Source organism: Urocampus carinirostris, chromosome 9, assembly GCF_059441175.1.
Source record: "Urocampus carinirostris isolate Australia breed hairy pipefish chromosome 9, RoL_Ucar_1.0, whole genome shotgun sequence".
In the NCBI taxonomy this organism is placed as follows: Eukaryota; Metazoa; Chordata; class Actinopteri; order Syngnathiformes; family Syngnathidae; genus Urocampus; species Urocampus carinirostris.
In genome coordinates this window covers 26,669,490-26,690,686 of record NC_142357.1, presented here as the reverse complement: position 1 = coordinate 26,690,686, position 21,197 = coordinate 26,669,490, and the positions used below count along the sequence as shown (strand labels likewise).

General features: G+C 40.7%; 1 protein-coding gene across 1 annotated transcript in view; it reads left to right on the top strand.

Moving 5' to 3' along the window:
- Positions 1-10,852: 10,852 nt before the first annotated feature.
- kctd16a (potassium channel tetramerization domain containing 16a) overlaps positions 10,853-21,197 on the top strand; it is a 32,831-nt gene continuing 22,486 nt past the window's right edge. Inside the window, exon 1 of the mRNA XM_088343377.1 lies at positions 10,853-12,070. Within this exon, the coding sequence (XP_088199503.1) occupies positions 11,284-12,070 (787 nt within the window). The 5' untranslated portion in view covers positions 10,853-11,283. The remainder of the gene's footprint in view (positions 12,071-21,197) is intronic.

The following is a 21,197-nucleotide window of genomic DNA, read 5'->3' as shown; positions in this document are numbered from 1 at the left end:
ATTCATTGTGATTTTCTAGTAACATTATTTTGTATTAGTTAATCGAGTAAATTTAACCCTATTTTCAATATTTAACCTGGTTATAACATCGTAATAAAATCATTTTTTTTAATATTAGAAATTTAAATGAATAGATTCCATTTGGTAGCCCACTTCTATTCAAGTATTACAAATTATTTTTAATTTAAAGAATAGAATGAAAATCTACTAATGTATCAAACACATTTTTAAAATCATTTTTTCATTGATTTTTTGACAGGAAATACAACAAACTAAATTCCAATTTATGGGATTTATAAAGCAATTGAGCAAAAAATTGGCATTTTGAAAGCTAGCTGTGAAAGGCTAACATTTCTACTTCAAATCTACAGGTTTTTTTTTAAGTTAAAACAACAGACAACAAAGAAACAATAATGACTAGAGACTAGTATTTTTTCTAAGGCTGATTTATTTTGAAGCGATACTAAGTCTTTGTGCAAGAATAAACTGCTCCAACGATGGCATTAGATTCCCGTTTTGGTAAAAGCTCGTCACGTAGAGTACACTTTTGAATGTCAAAAAGTTGGCGTGTATGTCCTCTAGATTGAGCAAAGAGCAGACAAGTTTTTTTAGGCTGCGTTGATGAATTGATTTAACTGTCACAATTAACACACATGCAAAACACTTTCCAGAACACAGATTTTAAATTCGACATTAGAACTGCTTATTTAAAGAGCTCTGTTCTTATACACTTTGACGTTTCAGAACACTGAAAGGCTGCACTAGAATATCTGAACCTGAATTTTTTCAAACACTGCTTTTTTGACTATTTACACCACTGTGTATCAGGAGAATAACTTCATTTAAATTGTAAAGCTATGTTGAAGTCTCCAAACTGTCTCGTTAAAATCCTAGGCCAAAACCTTACAACTCAGGCCGGTCTCCAAGCACTTTCTCGCAATTACTTTTGCCTATTTAACCCGACATTGTTTTCATCAGATTTGATCATATAAGCCTTTATTATTATGTTCATCCTGGAGTATCATATATAATCTCCTTGTAATGTCCACTGCATTGTTATCAATAGTAAAAAAGACAATTCTAATACAAAAAAAGCCATTGTAAATTCACAATACCAGTAACGCAGGTTTTTCCCCCTACCTTTGCTTCTTGGAACCAAATATCTCTCCACAATACGACCACTATTTACTAGTAATGTAGAAACATTAAGAAAAAAAGTTGACTTACAGTGGAGCATCATTCGTTCCAAAATGATTTTCCCCAAATGGCATTCCAAATCAAAGAACACATAGGTATTAGCAAAAGAAAAGAATTGGAAACACTATAAAGGCTCACATTTGTGTGACAGAACATATAGAACAAACCTTAAAACAGATTCTTCATTTCCTGGAAGGGGACATTTTGTACCACAACTGATGTAGTGGCTTTGAACTCGAACTTCTTTCTATAGACACAGACGGACAGGATTAGCTCAAAGAGGAGATTGAGGTACCTTGTGAGTATCGAAGAAGGAAAAATAATGTAAGCTTTTATGTCTACAGTGAACAAAAATTGTACAAGACAAGCTGAAAAATCTGTTTTCCCTAAAATATCACATGATTTTTGAAAAGACTCCTTGCCATGTCTGTAATCCTTGCGATCCTTGATTTATTATTGGTATTATTTATGTAAAATATTTTTACGAAGACTGCAAGGTGCTTGTCATACTTCTTGTCATTTTGATAACTTGATTATGCCTTTATACTCATTGCTACATTCATCAAAATACTTTAGTTTTGCAAAATGTAGAACTTCTGGTTATCTCTCTCTCTTTAGCAGCTTTTTTCGTTCAATGTCCAATTTCAGGACCAGTTTTCACGTAACCGAACCAATGAACACGCACATGCAATTTTGTACAGTGGCCAAAGTAAATTACGTTCACTTAAACAAAATAATTTTCAGTTAATGTAGACAAATATATATGTATGTTAAATGTAAATTATATCAATTTCAGAATACTTCTGATTGAAATATTTAAGCAAAACTTCACAATAAGACAAAATTGTATACTTACACAGCTATGAGTATAATTTAGAAAATAGAAAATCTATTCATCTTGAAAACCTTACTGAGAGTCATCAATACAGCCCGTAAAATCATCAGCTGTTCTCTGCTTAGTCCAAAGGACATTGCCACCTTGACATATTGCAGGAGAGCCAACAACATTATAAGGGCTGCTCTCAACATGGCCACCACGTATTTGACGTGTTGCCCTCTGGCAGACACTGCAGATCCCTTAAAGAGACGGTGTGTATTATTTACAACACTGAATATCAATACCATCTTTTAAAGGTAGTCAGGTAGTTACTCCAGATGTGAAAACTTCAAAAATATTTGACTTGACTTGTTTGGTTATGCTTAGTCAGCAGTTTTCGCAGAAATACATTATACGTTACCAGGACAGAAACACTATAGCCGGATCCCAATTTTTTACAAGCAATGTGCTAGATCACTCTCGAAGTGAAAATGCCCCCGCAAAAAACTGAATATGCATTTTTATTTTTGCTCACTCATCAGTTACCCCAGAAATACATTCCTCTTTTCTAAGATTGAAAAACATTAGAATTCAACACAATGTCTTGCAGACAGTTAGTATGGTTGACATATAGATAAAAATTGCCCCAAAATGTCAACTCAGCACTTTTGGTTTTGCTGACTTAACATTTTTTTGCCTGAGTGACATTCTTTTCTTTTTAGGCCAGAACGACATTAATATAATAATAATAATAATAATAATTTCCTTGTATTGTCATTCTGTGTAACAATGTACACAGAACGAAATGTCGATTGCATCTGACCCGATGCAGCCGCAGCCAAGAGAGGGCGCCGCCGACCACTTTTTAAGTCTTAGGAATGACTCGGCCGGGGCGCGAACCCGAACCTCCCAGTCTCAAAGCGGGCGCCTTACCATCTAGGCTACTGAGCTGGTATATCATTACCATCTTCTACAGGCAGTCAGGTAGGTTACCCTAGATGTGAAAAATGCCTAAAAAGCAGACTCTGCATTTTTGGTTTTTCTGTCTCAGCAGCTTTTACAGAAAGACATTCTACTCTCTCAGGCCAGAAAAAGTTTAGCCAGATCAAAATTTTTACAAGTAATCAGGTTGGTCACTCAAGAGGTGAATAAGTCTGCCAAAAAGGGAAATGCCACCCAAAGGTAGTTTTGCGTCATAACCTGGGTGATGCTTTTATGGCACACAGCCATTCTAGCCACATGAAAGACATGAACGGCATAATTTTGTGCAGGCATGTCTATCATTCCTCCTGTAAGCGTGTCGATCGCCTCCACTCCAACGAACATTAGTTATTTTTGTTTCAACATTTGTGAATTGGTTTCCTTTCACGGCACAGAACGTGAACCCAACTGCGAAACTCAAAAAGTGGCAAGTTGTGATTTTCTTTTTTGTTACTCCCCCTGTTGATTACACACTCCTCGTTACAAACAGCCCCATCCCTACAGGGACTTGACTTCACAAGGAAAACAGATTTGACACTTTCGCATCTATATGTGACAATAGCGATCTAAGACACAGTGCGCTTCACACGTTTACATCAGAAGGAGAAAAAATACACACTTTTGTAGTTCCAAATCTCAGCGATTTCAGTCCCACTCAGTCCCCGGTGGCTGCTTAGCAACCCTCCACCAGCAAAATGTATTTTGAATTAACAGGGCAAAGCGTGACCGCTGCCTCCTCTCAACCAGAAGTCAAGGGTGCTCCGCTATCATCAGCACAGTGGCAATAAAATCCTCGGCTTGCCTTTAGAACAATGTGCCTCTAAATGCAAAACAACAAAAACAAGCAGTTTGTTAGTCTTTACAGTTATCTTTTATGATGCTTTATATTGTAAAGGTTCGGGTTCGCGCCCCGGCCGAGTCATTCCTAAGACTTAAAAAGTGGTCGGCGGCGCCCTCTCTTGGCTGCGGCTGCATCGGGTCAGGTGCAATCGACATTTCGTTCTGTGTACATTGTTACACAGAATGACAATACAAGGAAATTATTATTATTATTATTATTATTAAAACCACTGCAAACATGTGTCGTGTGTATAAAAGCAGTGATGTGCAGTCAGGTGAGGCAAGTGGGGCACAGCCTCACCTGTCCTTATTGAACTATAAAAATATGCGTTTATCGACCACCGACGGAGTAGGAGTTCTCAAACAAAAAAAACGTAACTTGATTAAAGTCCCATGATTAGGGGTTGTTTGGGCTTTAGGCTCGGTTAAACTTTGTGGTTGGCAGTGACATACAGTCAGGGGAGGCAGGGAAGGCACAGCTTCACTTGTCATCAAAGAAATATAAAGTAAAAACTAATTTAAATGGTTATATTCAGTGTTAAAACTTTTTCGTCATATACCTTCACAACTTTTGGATTTTCTTTTCAAAAGTGCTGTATTTTCCCATTTGTCACAGACCAGAACGGACACAGGACTCAATAGCATACATTTCTCAGTTTTTATTGAAAAGAGAGGGAGAGTAAGGCTTGCTTGCTTGATCCGAGGACTGACAGAAAACAGGAGCGAGCGAGGCGGGAGTGACACTTCCGTGTCGGACGAAGACAGGCGGGAATAGTAAGTCGTTTGGCCGGGGCTGGAGATCAGAGGCGATGTCGAGTTCGTAATCGGGGTCGTGAGCAGGAGGCAGGCAAGTAACGAAGCAAAACGGGTCAGGTAACAGGGGCAGGCAGAACGGGTGTAGTCAGGTCCAGAAACGGGTCAAAAACGAAGATCAGGAAGGAGAAAGGTTTAGCAGAAACGGAGTCGGACGGGAATGCTCACTGAGTGGAATACAACAGCTCGCAACGATCTGACAAAGACTGAGAGGAAGCCGAGGGTTTAGAAAGGGATTGTCCACCAATCAGCTGTCCGGGCTGTTAGCGCCAATCAAGCCGCCGCAGGTGCACCAGATTGGCAATCACAACAACATTACATTATGAATATAGTCCGTACAATTACTATGTAACGTATTGCCTATTCTGAACATTATTATCCGGTAGAAGTAATCCAATATCCTGGGTCAAAATACTAAAACCATCATAGAGTGAAAGTAACCCAATCTGCATACAATCAAGAGCAACCCTGGAATCCTGAATCAATCATGAATCAATTTTTCTGTAGAAGCGACCCAACTTAGGGTCAATGCGACCCTATTTTCGACCCAATATTCATCCTTGGGTAGAACTAACCAAATTTCTATGATCAAAATAATAAAACACACACTTTTGTAAATATAACCTAATAGACATAAAATCCACAGTGAACCCAACATGCAAGGTTTAAAATCAAGAAAGTATCCACAGCAAGCTAATATGAAGGTTAAATACGTTATCATTTGGTACAAGTAATTAGATCTGCTGAGTCAAAATAATAAACCCAATTTTGGGTAAAAGTAATCTGCATAAGATCAACAAGAACCAAATCTACTGGCACATGAGTAAATCATGAATCTATTCTTTGGTAGAACCAACCCAATTTTAAGGAAAATCAACCTAATCTACATAAAATTCACAGTGACCGGATATACTTGGTTAAATTATTACAAATCAATCTTAGGTAACAACCAATCTGATTGGTCAACATAATAAACCCAGCATTGGGTAAAAGTATCAGACTTATGCTGGAAGAAAAACATGAATTCAGTAAGAGTAGCTTATACTTGATACAACCAAGCCCAAGTTAATGGATCTAAAATCATGAATCCATCATGGATCTGTTCTTGGTTAGAAGCAACTGAACTTTGTGTGAAAGCATCCCAAACCAAATTTTTTATTTGTCACGTTTACTGTTAAAGTTTTGAGTGCAATATCCCAAGGCGTGATCGGGGTTGGAAACGTAGCGTAAGCCGGGACGGAAGAGCAGACGTGGTCAGGATCAAAACGAGTCGAAGCCGGAGACAGATCGGAGCAAAACGGGACAGGTGGGAGTCAAGGTCGAAAAAGGCTTGCCTAGTATATACTGATGTTCGCAGACGGACTGACAACAGGGAATTGACAGGACTGAGTTCAAATAGTGACAGGGAGCCCATCAGAACCCGCGGCCGTTGGCGCCAAATGAGCGGGCACAGGTGAGTCACATCAGTAATCATGACAATGAACAGTTTTTACTTAAGATGCTCTTGAGTTAATTCTAAACAGTTATACAGATGAAGTATTTTATATTTTATTGCAGAAAAGTTCTTTACTTTTTTTGGTACTGTTAAAAGTTTTACACTGTGCTGTTTATTTATTTAGACCTTCTTCAATTTCCAATGGAAGATTTTTTTAGCTGTCATGTTGACTGTTACACTTTAAAGTGCAATATTCCATTTCAAGTGCATTCCCTGGTTGTTCTTATTTCTGATGTACAATACACCCAGCATGGGTAAAAGTAAATAAATCTACAAACAATCTACCTTGACCTAATATCCTGAGTGGAAAACCATGAATTCAGCCCGATTGGTTGCCTCAAAAAAAAAACCAACAAACCCCAATTTGGGTAAAAGTAACCCTGCATGCTAGTTTGAAAATCATGAATCAGTTCTAGGTTTTTGTAACCCAATCTAATGGCTCAAAAACGTAAAAAATAACTTTGAGTAAAGGTAATCAAATCTACAAGAAACCAAATTAAACCCAGCATCCCAATTCCTAAACAAATGAACTCAACGTTGGGTTAAAGTAACACCATCTGTTCAAAATGTACACCAATCTAATCCAATTGGGCCAAAATAAGGAACTGTGTTAATAAACCGAACATAACCTAAAACCCGTTGCTACCTAGGAAGTGGGTTTTGAAAACAACTCAGCATTTTAGTTCATATTTTAAGTGTCAAATCGTGTTTCTCACCTCCCACTATAAGAACGCCCCCTTACGCACTCACACAGGACTTGGCATCCGCAGTTTATATCGATGGCAATATGGCCACGTCTATCAGCGAAAGCCCCAAGCAATAACATGAACCCACAGCCACCCCCCCGCACCCCAATCTTTCCCTCGGGTAATCCTGCCATCATAATCTAAAATAATGTGACTCAGGTTTCTCCTTTTAAAAAAAAGTGTATCTGGTGGGAAAAAAACCCACTGATGAATATCAGGTTGGATTTTTAAAGAGACAGTGTGTATTATTTGACCACTAGATGATGGAGTGTAACCGAAAACAAGTGCTATGAAGCACAAAGAACAATACAAACTACAGATACTACTCGAGCAAAATACCCCATTTTGCGTCTCAATTTTTCAAGCTTTTTTTGAGGTTTTTGGCTACCCGTAGTAGCAAGATGCCGGACCATTATGCCAGCTTGCCTAATGAAGCTGTACAGAATTGGGAGCTTTTTTACTCGCAGCTGCCACCTCTGGTTGTGTCATCAATGCGGCTTCAGTTGAGCACGTCCATGATGCGTGTGTAAGTACGCGCATGTTTATAGACGGAGACCGATGCGAAATATAATAAAACAAGACACGTTGGACAGTGGGCAGCACGGCGGCACAGTGGTTAGCGCGTGTGCGGCAGTTCAGTTCTAAGGTCTTGGGAACCTCCTGTGTGGGTTCAGATCCAGCTACCGGACTTACTGTGCAGAGTTTGTATGTTCTCCCCGTGCTTGCGTGGGTTTCCTCCGGGCAGTCCGGTTTCCTCCCACATTCCAAAGACATGCATGTCAGGTTAACTGGCCGGTCTAAATTGTCCCTAGGTGTGAATGAGCGAGCGAGTTGTCTGTCCCTGTGTGCCCTGCGATTGGCTAGCAACCAGTTCAGGGTGTCCCCTGCCCACTGCCCGATGATTGCTGGGATGGGCTCCAGCACCCCCGCGACCCTACAGAGGATAAGCGGTGCAGCTAATGAGATGAGATGAGATGAGACGTTGGACAGTGATGCATTAAAATAAAAATGACGTCTTACAAGGGATTTTTATCGTAATGCAACAGGGAGACCGAGTTGGGGAACCAAATGTGCATTGATCTGTTAAAATAGCGAATAGGTACCTGACAAAATTTTGGATAATTGTAGATATGTTCGGACAACTGGCAGGCTTAATACTAAGTAACAAGGCCGGTTGGAATTAGGCATGGGCCTTTAATGCATATCTCCTCACGAAAACTTAGGGTACTCCCTATTCATGTTATGAAGTCTGTCATGAACCGGAACAGAGGGAGGACCCAAATGCGTGACGTTTCTCACACAAGCCTTTTATTTTACGTGAAATGGGGTGTCATGCACGTTAGGCAGCAGTCTGGCGTGGAATGACAGGAAGCTAGAGGCCGACGAGATCAATACCAATTGCCCGAGTAGATATCTGACTGATGGGGTTGATACCGGACCGGACGGGACAGATAGGATTGATATCGAAACAGGATATCAAAATTAAACGGGACAAAGTAGACGGGAACGAAAACTGGAGAGAATGATAAACAGGACAAAAATAGATGGGAACGATACCGTGAATTGATACAGGAAACGCAGGCAGGGAATCGGACAGAGTCAAAACCCATGTCTTGCGGGGCAGAGGTTCGTTGATGGACTGACAAAGGGTGAGTAAGAGCACTGAGCTTAAATAGAAGGGAAGCCAATCTGTCAACAAGCCGCAGCTGGCGTCACACGGGCGGGGCCAATTGGGCGCCATGGCAACCACGACAAAGTCACTTTATTTTTTCGGAATTTTCACACGGTCCCGTTGTTGCCTGTACTAAAAGTAATAACTCACATGAAACTGCAGTTCTGACATATGTGTTTTTTTGGTAGTGCTCAAACCAATTAAGTATCTGGGGAAACTATGTTATTTTTCTCTTAATGATTGTTCTTTTTTTATACTGCTTCTACAATCACTTAATGGCTGCGGGCATACTGCTGTTGACGACTGCCAATTTTACCCTAATAGCAGTACATTTTGTCATTTTCTATTGCGTAATGTTTCAAAATACAATACCTTCCAGGCTAACATAGGTCAAATGTTGAATCATCCGCCGTAAACTAAAAAAACATGGGGACAAGTATATGAATTCACTCTGTACCCCCATCTCCCCATTCCTCCTTCCTATTGTGTTCCGCCCTGAACAGCATTGCTAAAAGTAAGATGAAAGCAGATAGGTCGCAGTGGGAAAAAAGCACAAGGGCTCTTTCAAATCAGTTGGCTATTGTTAACACGAACTTAAAACAAAAATATTTAAATTTCTACTATTTTGAAGACACCTCAAACGATGCATCCAACCTTCACTGTTAGGGGCATGTTATGTAAAATAATTGCTCTTTTGGTCGAACTACGAGTATTTAAAAAAATAACATGTTTACACGCAGTTCATGTATGTTTTCTAATTTTTTGGATCAATACCGGTAGTTGTTTTTTCATTATTAAAGTTTTTATTACTGGGGGGGGATTAAATAATGCACACTGTCTCTTAAAGATGGAAGTCGAACTGTTAGCTTTCTTTGTACTACCATCAACACGGAATTCTATTTTACATTAGAACACAAATCATCATATTTTCTGACACACCGACATAGAAGGTGACACATTATTAGGTGCTGCTCCCTGCTGTTTCCTCGAACTGACGTTTTGGCGTTATGTGCAGTTTTATTTGTACTAGTTTTATTTGCATTGAAAGGAGAAGCCCTCCAATTTCGTTGTACTTGTATACTGACAGTAAGTACAAGACCCTTTAAATGTACTTTTAATGAAAAAATATCCTGCTTCTGTAAACAAAAGGGGAATATTAAGACCTTTTTGAGGACAGGAGCGTTTTTCCCAGCTTTGGAACACATTGCGATACCGCAGCAGAGCCATCAAAATTATGAGGGACTCTTCTCACCCCGGCCACCACCTCCTTCACCTGTTTGCCCTCTGAAAGGTATTACCGGTCACTTACAACAAGTACTAACAGGTTCAGAGAGTTTTTTCCCCAGGGCCATCACAACCCTAAACAAGCACGCAAAACAGTGAAAATATATATCTTGTACACTCGCTGCTAATGTTATGACCTAGTTTTTATTCCACTATTGTAACAATGCACTATTTTTTATTGCACTATGAAATAAAAAATCTCTAAGCTCTTCAATGGAAATATTTTGCCTATTTATTCTGACAATCTTTTATTTTATTTTTCTCTTTGAAGTCTTTATAACAGTGGCATGTCTAATCTCGTTTCATGCAATGTTTCACCATGTGTATACCAATCTCTCCATCTAAATCCGAACTAGATAATAAATCTAGGTTTATGCGTGTCTTTGCATGTGACCTATAGACTCCGAAACAGCTGAACCGATCTTGGTGAAAATTGACAGAGTTATACTTAAGGCCTCTGTGAGCGCCTTTAGCTAGGTTTCGTGCCAAGGCATCCCAATATATACCCTAAAAATTAAAAATAAAGCACATCTGTTTCCATGTAAAGGCGGCTCTTTTGCGCTCCCTAGTAGCTTCCAGACACTTTTATAACAATTCACTTCCCCCACGACCTCGCCTAAGTAGAATGCCCAGCAATTAGTAAATACACTTCTATTCTATTCTATTCTATTCTCGATCAGATGCGTGTAATTCATTTCAAATGTATGAACGTGGCTGTCACTGGTGATGAGAGGAAAACAAATCTCTAAATATGGGACAGCCTAAAACAGGATTAAAATGTGGAAGGCTGGGTGATATTTCAAATAAATGCAATATTCATGCCACCAGTGTATATGGATTATTTTTTTCAACATTACTATTCGAACTCATCTCGACGTGTTTGGCCGCGTGAATGTAATTTGTCTTTAAGATGATGTAAGGCATTATTGGTACTTTCTCTCTCGCACTCTATTCTCTCTCTTACCCTCCCTCCCCTCCTCGTTCACAGCTGCAGCTCAACATGATCTTCAACCGGATGCTGGGCGCACTCAGCACTTTGGAGGGATGTGCACACAAACTGGACTCTGCATCCGCCACTAAGCGTCCATACCGGGATGGAATTGTGACTTTTACGCACAGATCTAGGGCTCTCGGTAAACGTTTACGCACTGATCTTGAAGTCTCGGTGAACGTTTATCGATGGTTGGTACGACTCGGAGTGAATATCTTATCCATTGGAGGATGCTTTTGACACCACAATGAGGTTATGATGGTGGAAAAAGTGATGCGCACATTTACGCACGGAATCGGAGGATTTAAACGGGACACACCTCGGTTGGTGAACGCTTTGCCAGCATGTGTGCTCAACGTGCGTCCTAGTTGAACTTGACGCCGCATCCACTCACATTCCAAAGCAAGATTAAGAGGAAAGGGGCGTTAGTGAGTTGAAAGGAGGGACATGACTGAAAACTGCAAACCCGGTTCGGCGCAGAGCCCACCGTCGGACGTGATCGAGCTAAACGTGGGTGGGCAAGTGTACTACACCCGCCACGCCACGTTAACCGCCTTTCCGAATTCCCTGCTCGGAAAACTGTTCTCTAACAAGAAAGGCTCCTCCAACGATCTGGCCCGAGACTTTAGAGGACGCTACTTCATCGACAGGGACGGGTTTTTGTTCCGTTACGTCTTGGATTACCTGCGGGACAAGCAAGTCGTCCTCCCGGATCACTTTCCCGAGAGGGGGAGGTTGAAAAGAGAGGCGGAATACTTTCAGCTCCCTGATTTAGCCAAACTTTTATCATCGGAGGAGTCCAAACTCTTCTCGGACGATTTTAGCGATTTGGACGACGCGTCCCTGGGGAGCGAGCAGAGGTTGTATCCGAATTACTCCCTGGATAGGAGGTACGGGTACATTACAGTAGCTCTGAGAGGTTCGGCAGGGGGCAAAGAAAGTGACCCCGACTCCAAGAGTCGCAAGTTGCCCAGGATCCTCATCAGCAGCAGGATCGCTTTGGCCAAAGAGGTTTTTGGAGACGCGCTCAACGAGAACCGAGACGCGGATCGACCCCCAGACCGCTATACGTGCAGGCTTTACCTCAAGTTTAAACACCTGGAAAGGGCGTTTGACATGCTGTCAGAAAGTGGCTTTCACATCGTGGCCTGCAACTCCTCCCTTACAGCCTCCCCCGCCGCGCATTACGCGGACGACAAGCTCTGGTCCAATTACGCGCAGTACATATTTTACCGTAAGTAGAACGCACGCGCATGCGTACAAATGCACACTCATCCGCTACACTTCTCAACATTTTTTGTACATTTCCCTCTTTTTGCTGTGTTTTTCTATTAAAGGTGGGATGTCCTTAAAAAGTTGAAAATTAAATATTTTCTCTATTATATATGTGTTAACAATGCCCAACTAAGTTCAGAGAGGCCGTATGCTTTATTTTACAGCGCGCTTATCTGCCTTTATCTTACTTTTATCAGAGCTGTTTAGGGCAGAACAGATTCGGTTCGAGGAATGGGGGCTTGGGGTGGTGAGGGAGAGTGACGTAATTCTCTTCCCCGCAGTTTTAAAAAATGATTTCTATTTGTCAGTGTAGCCTGAGAATCGTGAAAGGAAGAAAAGGCTTCTAGTAACCTCCAAACGAAAACCCAAACCCCAAGAAAGATTAAAAAAAGAAGAACCATTCCAAGTGCTTTCACGGGCATTATGAATGAGCTGACTGCAACTGATATGATGACACAAGCCAGGAGATGGCGGTAAAAAGTAACAAAGTTCATTAAAGGCAGGGTGTGTTGTTTGCTTAATTTTCCACTGCGTCTATCTGCTTTTAACCTACTTTTATTAGAGCTGTTCAGGGCAGAACAGATTAGGTTCGAGGAATGGGAGCTAGGAGTAGTGCTGGAGAGTTACATAATTCTATTCCCCGCAGGTTTTTCATTTATTTCTAACTGTCACTGTACAATGAAAATGGTGAAGGTAAAAGGCCTGCTTGTAATGACATCCAAACGCCAACCCAAACCCCAAGAGAGATGAAAAAAGAAGATTTTTTTCAACTATGTCTAAGAAATGCATTTGCTTTCACGTGCATCATGAATGAGCTGACTGAGACTGATACGATGACAAAAGCCAGGGGATGGCAGTCGAGAGTAACAAAGTTCCAAAATCTGCACAGCTCCTTTAAAGGCATGGTGCATTGTTTGCTTGATTTTCCACTGTGTCTATCTGCTTTTAACCTACTTTAATCAGAGCTGATTAGGGCAGAACACATTAAATTCAAGCAATGGGCCTGGGGGCAGTGCTGGACAGTGACATAATTCTCTTCCCTGCAGGTTTTTTATTTCTAATTGTCACTGTAGAATGAAAATGGTGAAAGTAAGAAAAGGCCCGCTTCTAGTAAAATCTAAACGCCAACCTAAACCCCAAGGAAGATGAAAAAAAAATGTTTTCGAGTATGTCTAAGAAATGCATTTGCTTTCACGTCCATCATAAATGAGCTGACTGAGAGTGATATGATGACACAAGCCAGGAGATGGCGGTAGAGAGTAACAAAGTTTCAAAATCTGCACAGCTCCTTTAAAGGCAGGTTGCAACGTTTGAGGTTTCCCTAAAAGTTGAAGGTTAAATATTTTCCCCATAAAGAACGTGTTCACAATGCCCGATTGAGTTGAAGAGCCCTTATGCTTTATTTTCCACTGCATCTATCTGCCCTTAACCTACTTTTATTAGAGCTGTTCAGGGCAGAACACATCAGGTTTGAGGAATGGGGGCTTGGAGTAGTGCTGGAGAGTCACGTAATTCTCCTCCCCGCAGGTTTTTCATTTATTTCTATTTGTCACTGTAGAATGAAAATGGTGAAAGTAAGAAAAGACCTGCTTCTAGTAACATCCAAACGCCAACCCAAACCCCAAGAAAAGTGAAAAAAATAATTATTTTTTTCCAGTAATTTCCTTTCACGTGCATCATGAATGACTTGTCTGAGACTGATGTGATGAAACAAGGCAGGAGATAGCGACAGAGAGTAACACAGCTGCAGATTCTGTACAGCTCCTTTAAAGTCTGGGTGCGTTTGAGGTGTCCTTGTTGAAAAAAGTTGATGGTTAAATGTTTTTTTCTATCCAGAATATGTTCACTTATGCTTTTTTTCCCAATGCAACTATCTGCTTTAACTTACTTTCATAAGAGCTGTTCAGTGCGGTACACATTAGGTTTGAGGAATATTGGCTGGGAAAGTGACATCATGCTCGTCCCTGTTTTTTTTTTTTCAATTTCCATTTGTCAGTGTAGCATGAAAATGAAATTAAAAAAAAAAGGCCTGCTTGTAGTAAAGTCCAAACGTCAATCAAAACCCCATGGATGATGACAAAAGATTTTATTCTTGTACGTCTAAGAAATGCATGTACATTCACGCACAATATGAATGAGCTGACTGTGGAGATGGTGGCAGAGAATAATAAAGATACGAATTCCGCAGTCCTTGGCAATTCGGTGACGCAAAATTCTGAAGGATTTCAGCCTACAGAGTAGGGTGATAAGTTTAGCTACTAAACTTTAGTAGACACTCATAGACAGAGAAATTCAATTTGAACTCAACCTTGCTGCACTTCAAGTACATATGTCACACATAGACATAAGTGCTTACTTACTGGACCTGCCATCACCCATGAATTATATAGTGCTAGGCAGCAGAAAAGAGAGAAAAAAAACCCAACTGTCGTTGTTTCCTTAGTTTATATATGCTACTCTAAGTTCTTCATCAGCAAAAGCCATATTTAGCCTCAAATATGGCTTATTTCAGGGAAGAGTATGACCATATGGCCAATTAAAAATCACTTTTTTCATTGTTCAGAATGCTTCCCTTTGGAATTCATTCAGGGAGAGAAAAAAAACCCAGTTTGCATGCTCAGGTTGGAAATACCGTGGAAACAAGTGAATCCCGGCTCTAATTTCTGTGAAGGCTGCAGCCTGAGCCGAACGGCACAACAACGAGTGAGTCATTGGAGATGAAGGAACAGCTCCAGGTGCAGGTTAATCCTGCTTTTTGTTGTGCATGGACCGTCCTGGAAAGCTGGGAGGGAGCGACGGGGATGTCTTTTTTTTTTAAGAACAGCTCAAGGAAAAGTAATGTATTGTAAAAAGAAAAGAAAATGACAGAGAAAGAATTAAGAGCCTGGAAGGAAAGAAGAAGGCGAGCAGATGGAGGATGGAGTGGACATAGGAAGTAAAAGTTGCATGAAGCTCGGCCAAAGGGGGAGAAGGAAGCCAGGCGGAAAAAAACGTTAGATGGTGCTGGGAGGGGAAACCTTGATGGAAAGAGGAATATGACAGCAGAGTTCATGAGGCCTTGAGGTATGGAGGACCAATCCTGCCATACGTAGAAATACATGTATACATAAATAGTTACAAACAAATGTAATATACATAAACAAATACATAAAAAAATCAAGGAATAGTCATGTCAAGTCATGTTTATTTGTATATCCCTCAATCAAGAGTCTCAAAGGGCTGCACAGAACACAATTGCAAACCACAGATCATTATTACACCATCTCCTGATCTAAAACCTACACGAGGGCAAGGAAAAACTCAAAACCTCAACATAAGGAAAATGACGAAACCTTGAGAAGGGACCGCTAATGATGTAACCCCCCTTCCAGGATGACCAGGCTGCAACGGATGTTGCAATAACAAATAATACAGATGTTGTCGACAGGAAATATAGGTCATTCATAAGCTATGGAACAGGAGTTTGTTTTAAGCCTAGATTTAAACAGTTCCAGTTTGCAGATCAAATCTCAGTGGGCAGAGCATTCCACAGCACCAGGGCCCAAATGGAGAATGCTCCCGAACCTGCGGATCTCTTCCTAAAATTCTATCGCCATAAATGCAATGTTTGTGTATATTTTGTTATTTATTTTATCACAATCAAATGTTATTCAAATTAGGGGGCGGGTTGGACTGAATAAAATATGCGTGGATGAGGAGAGCCCACCTGCCCCCACCCTCCCTCATCACATTCTACAGGGGCACCATATACACCATAGAGAGTATCCTGACCAGCTGTATCTCTGTGTGGTGTGGAGGCTGCAGCGCTACCGACTGGGGTAGTGTGAGGAGGGTAACGAGGACAGCAGAGAAAATAATTGGGACTACACTTCCCTCCATTCAGGACATTGGCCAGAAGCGCTGCCTATCCCATGCTAAGAACATTACCGGGGACCCCTCTCACCCCCATCATGGACTGTTCACACTGCTAGCCTCTGGGAAGAGGTTCTGCAGTGTGCGGTGCAGGACCACCAGGCTCCGCAATAGTCTAGTCCCACTGGCCATTAGACTGTTAAATGGTCAATCTAACATATAGTTAACTTAAATCTAAACGGCTGCTAATCTGACTTTTGGCACTACTGGCAGTTTTTTATAGCTTGCCACTCATTGCACATTGCTCTCTGCACTATGGTAATTACAGCGTTATTGTTACAGTGTTAATGTTACTGTGTACCTGACTTGTTAACCTGACTGCCCATTTTGCACATCTGGTTAGCTACTCTTCTTGCACTATCGGCACTATGGTAAAATACTATACGTAGCCAATTACAATACGACTTTATTTATATCTGTACATTCAAGGAAACTGTGGGGGTCAGATGCATCGACATTTCGTTCTGTATACACGTGTACTAGAATGACAATAAAGTAGATCTGAATCTGAATCTGAATCTGAATCTGAATATGACAATCACAAAAAATCCACCATAACTGTCAAAATACAACACAAAATACACAACAAAAAAATTAAAAATACTAAATACACGGCAACATTTACTACAAAGACAGAACAAAATAAATGACAAGATACAACACTACTAAATGCAAGATCATATAAATGTCACGACCAGAAAGGAATCAGGACCCAAATGCGTCGCGTTAACCACAAGTTTATTGATAGAAAGAGGAAGGGCAGCGCCCGCAATTCGGTGCTCGCTGGACGTGGGAAGCAAGCCACTCACACAATCGGATCATGTCCGAATATGGAAGTGGATCTTCCGGAGTGGGAGATGGCGGTATCAAGGAAGGAAAAAACAGGTCGATAGCAGGGACAGGAGAGCAAAAACGTGGTCGGGATCGAAAACGTGTCGCAACACGGAGACAGACAGGGAGATCAGGAAACGGACGGGTGGAAAACAGGTGGAAAAAGCAGGGTTGACGGGAGTCAGAGTCACAATGCTCGCCTTGTAGAAACAGAGGTTCGCTGGCGGACTGACAACGGGAGAGTGAAAGGACTGGCCTCAAAAAAGGACAGGGAATCAGGTAGCCCGCAGCGGCTGGCGCCAACTAAGAGGGCACAGGTGATCCAAATCAGTCATCATGATAATTAAGGAGAATATGCAAAAAAATGAACAAAACAAAAGAGAAAAAGAACTACAAAACACACGATAAAATACACCATAAAATACATGACAAAACGAAAAACAAATTACAAAATGCACAACAAAATAAATAGAAAAATATACCACAAAATATATGACAAAGCACATGACAAAATTCACAATGCAAGACAAAATACACAACAAAGTACACGACCCAAAAAAATTACATTTATGAAAAATAAAGTGACAATATAAACAAAGATGTACATGGCGACTACACCACAACACATACAACATAATAAATGACAATACACAACAATATACACAACATAATACATGACAAAATGAATACCAAAATAAATAAATGACAAAATAAATTACATTTATTTCTTGTTTATGGGTAAAACGTTATTTATTTATGTGTTGAATTATTGTCATGGTATATATTTGTAGGTATTCATCTATCTATAAATGTATTTCTACATAGGGCATGATTGGCCCTCCACATTGTGTAAGTGGGAAAGCAACTCTTATCTGAGTGTACCGGATGAAGAACACGCATCGCGATGCACCATTTGACATTGCAACCTGGTCAGGACATCGTTGTCATATTTAGATTGCAGAGCAGTGAAGTGCTCAGCAGATACTTTCCAACCTTGTAACCGGATTCCCAATGTGGGAAGAACGCTGACCTCGAACCAGCACACACAATTGTTAACGCCAAGTACTTAAAAGTACTTCGTCGAGGGAGGGTTTCAGTTTCATCTACATTTGCATCATGTTATATGTTGACGTGTCCTTGGGCAAGACACTGAATCCCTAATGCCCCCAATAAGCAGGTAGGCGCCCTGAATGGCTGACTCCCTATTGGTGTCTGAGTGTGTGTGTGAATGGGTAAGTGTAAAGCACATTGTAAAGCGCTTTGGGAGGTCTTCATTGACTTGAAAAGTGCTATATAAATGCAGATCATTTACCATTTTATTTCTTAAAGGTGTTATGGTTTTTGGAGCATTGCCCCATGTGGGGGATACAGGAACTGGAGGCGGGGTTACTTAAAAAGATGGATGGTGTACCCCACCTGGAACGAGGGGGGTAACAAATGCATTTTATCTCTTTTGTATTATTTGCGTTTTAGTGAAATATATTTTTTAGGGGGTTATCTAAAGTTTTATTTCGGAGATCGGAAATCGTATTTGCGATAACTCACTTGCGCTTAACACCACAAAGGGATATATCTTAATCACACTCCTCGCATCTCTGTGAGAGATTAAAAACAAATGGTCTGCATTTAAATGGTCTGCATTTATATAGCGCTTTTCAAGTCAATGAAGACTTCCCAAAGCGCTTTACAATGCGCTTCACACTTACTCATTCACACACACACTCACACACCAATAGCGGCCACGCAGCCATGCAAGGCACCAACCTTCTTATTGGAGGCATTAGGGATTCAGTGTCTTGCCCAAGGACACTTCGACATATTACATAGTAACAAGAAAAAAAGAAGTCAACCGAACCCCTGGGAAGCCATATGAAATACTTTCCAAACGGGAAAGACCCCATAGCTTGCCTGTTCTCTATTCGGGTCAGGTTTTTGAACCCCCAGCCCCTAAAACTGAGCAGCCCCAGTTCTACACGGTAGACCAGGGAGCTTCAGTCATCTTCCCTGGAATCCTTGGAGTCAACATTAATGGCAAGCTACCCACTTGGAGGATAGAACCCTACCACTGTTTACCTTGGGGTAGTATTTTTCCTTTATGGAATTCCCTTGACTCTAAATTTGACTGTGACTATACCCCAACTGAATTTTTCCCTTTGAAGAGGATCACCCAATTTTCTTCTTAATTTAATTTGACACAATATTCTGCAAATATTTTGTGTGTTGATGTAAATGTTCAAAGGTTTTTACTTCAGTTATTTTTTCCAATTTCATCGTTTGGTTATTTGTTTCTCCAAGCTCTTTGAAGAACCTAGTCGGTACATACCCTGAAGTAAGTTACAATGGTATTTAACAACAAAAAAGGTACAAAGTTGTCATGATTACTGATTAGCATCACCTGTGCCCTATCATTTGGCGCCAGCCGCTGCAGGCTACCTTTTGAAGCCCAGTCCTTTCACTCCCTGATTGTCAGTCCGTCAGCGAACCTCTGTTGTTACAAGGCAAGTATTTTGACCCTGACTCCCGCCTGTCCCGTTTTTGCACCCATTTTGCCACCCGTCTGTTCTTGATCTACCTGTTTGTCTACGGCTCTAACTTGTTTTTGATCCTGACCACGTTTGCTCTCCCGTCCCGGCTTACAACCTGTTTTTGATCCCGACCACGATTTTGCTCTCCTGTCCCGGCTATCGACCTGTTTTTCCGTCCTTGACACCGCCATTTGCCGCTTCGGAAGATCCACTTCCGTATTCGGATCACGATCGGATTGCGTGAGCGGCTTGCTACCCGCGTCCAGCGAGCACCGGATCGTGGGCCCTGCCTTTCCGCTTTCTATCAATAAAGTTGTGGTTAACGTTACGCATTTGGGTCCTGTTTCCGTTCTGGTCGTGACACAAAGTGACGAATAAACATGGCTACACACTTGGATGGAATCCCTGAAGCGTGTGCTGTGAATTTTAGATGAGTGAAGCGCAAGTCAATTTTGATGATGTACGTGGTGTACTTACTGTGTGACTGATTTAGGAAATGATTTGCTAGGTTTGAGTGTAGTTTGAAATAAAAGCATTCTTGAACGAGTTAAATAAAAATAGATAAGTGTGTTATTTAACCACCTTATTTCACATTTTAACATATTGCATAGCCAAAAAAATTAAAAAGTAACAGAAAAATGAATGTTAAAACAATCCTCAAATATGTGCTGTATATTGTATGATTAGTTTGTGTTCAGAGAATTATTTACACACCATTGTTTTATTGTATGCACAAAGCATGTTACAGCCTACATTTTTCTATGATGGCGTGGTCAAGGAAATGAATCATCTTGAAGCCCATACGTGTGTGTGAAGCATTTCCCTGCAGGGCTTCACGGCTTTATGGGGCTTTATTTTGCGACCTCTACAAAACAGCCGAAATGTCCAAATAAAACCAAACTTGCACAGTCTTAAAAAAACAAAAACAAAGACTGAAACTGAAAATAAAATTAAACAAAGAAACAAATCTGGCGTGGTGGTGGAAATAAAAATGAAGATGAACCAGACACATGTGATGTTACAAAAGTCCATATATAGGCGTTAGGATAATTGGGCACAGGTGTTACCAATCACCACAGTTCAAAACCCGGTTTGGGCCCTCTGGGAGTAGGATGCATACTTAACCCCAATAAAAGAGAAACTTAATATTTGACCACTAGATGTCACTCCGTTGTGTAATTCAACCACAAATGAGTGTTAAAAGGCACAAGGAAGATTACAAACTATACAGACTCAAAGTGACCAAAGGGCAATATTTTACTTATAATTTTTCTGCACAAGCCTTTCTGAGTTTTTTTAGGTACCCGTACAGCAAGATAGCAGAGAATTATGTTATTTTCCTCTACGCGAACCTCAGGTTAAGTAAGATAAATAAAAATTTCTAGACACTTTATTTTACCCAAATTGTTATTTTCATTCTTTTTGCTGTGTAACTGTAACATCATGCACAAGCAGAGTTCTTTGTTTTCTTTTAAACGTTTTGCACACACAGATCTTCAATATTGGACCTCTCTCTTGTTCGATAAATGTAATAAGAATGAGGGGAGCCGCTTCGATTGGTTGGGAGTTGGCTGCCTTCCCTTCGGCAACAATGTACATTCAGCAAGAATTTTGTTACAATTATCTGAAGTTACAGGTTCTCAAGTACATTTTTGGAGAGGTCTTACTCATGTACTCATCGTACTTTCCTTCTACAACTTTGGGTTCATGTTTACTCAGTGTGAAAAGAGTAAATCGATCGTATATACTCCACAAGACTGTTTAAAATCATTGGGGACATCCTCTGTGCAAGCTACCTTGTCTCAATTCCTTCAGTTA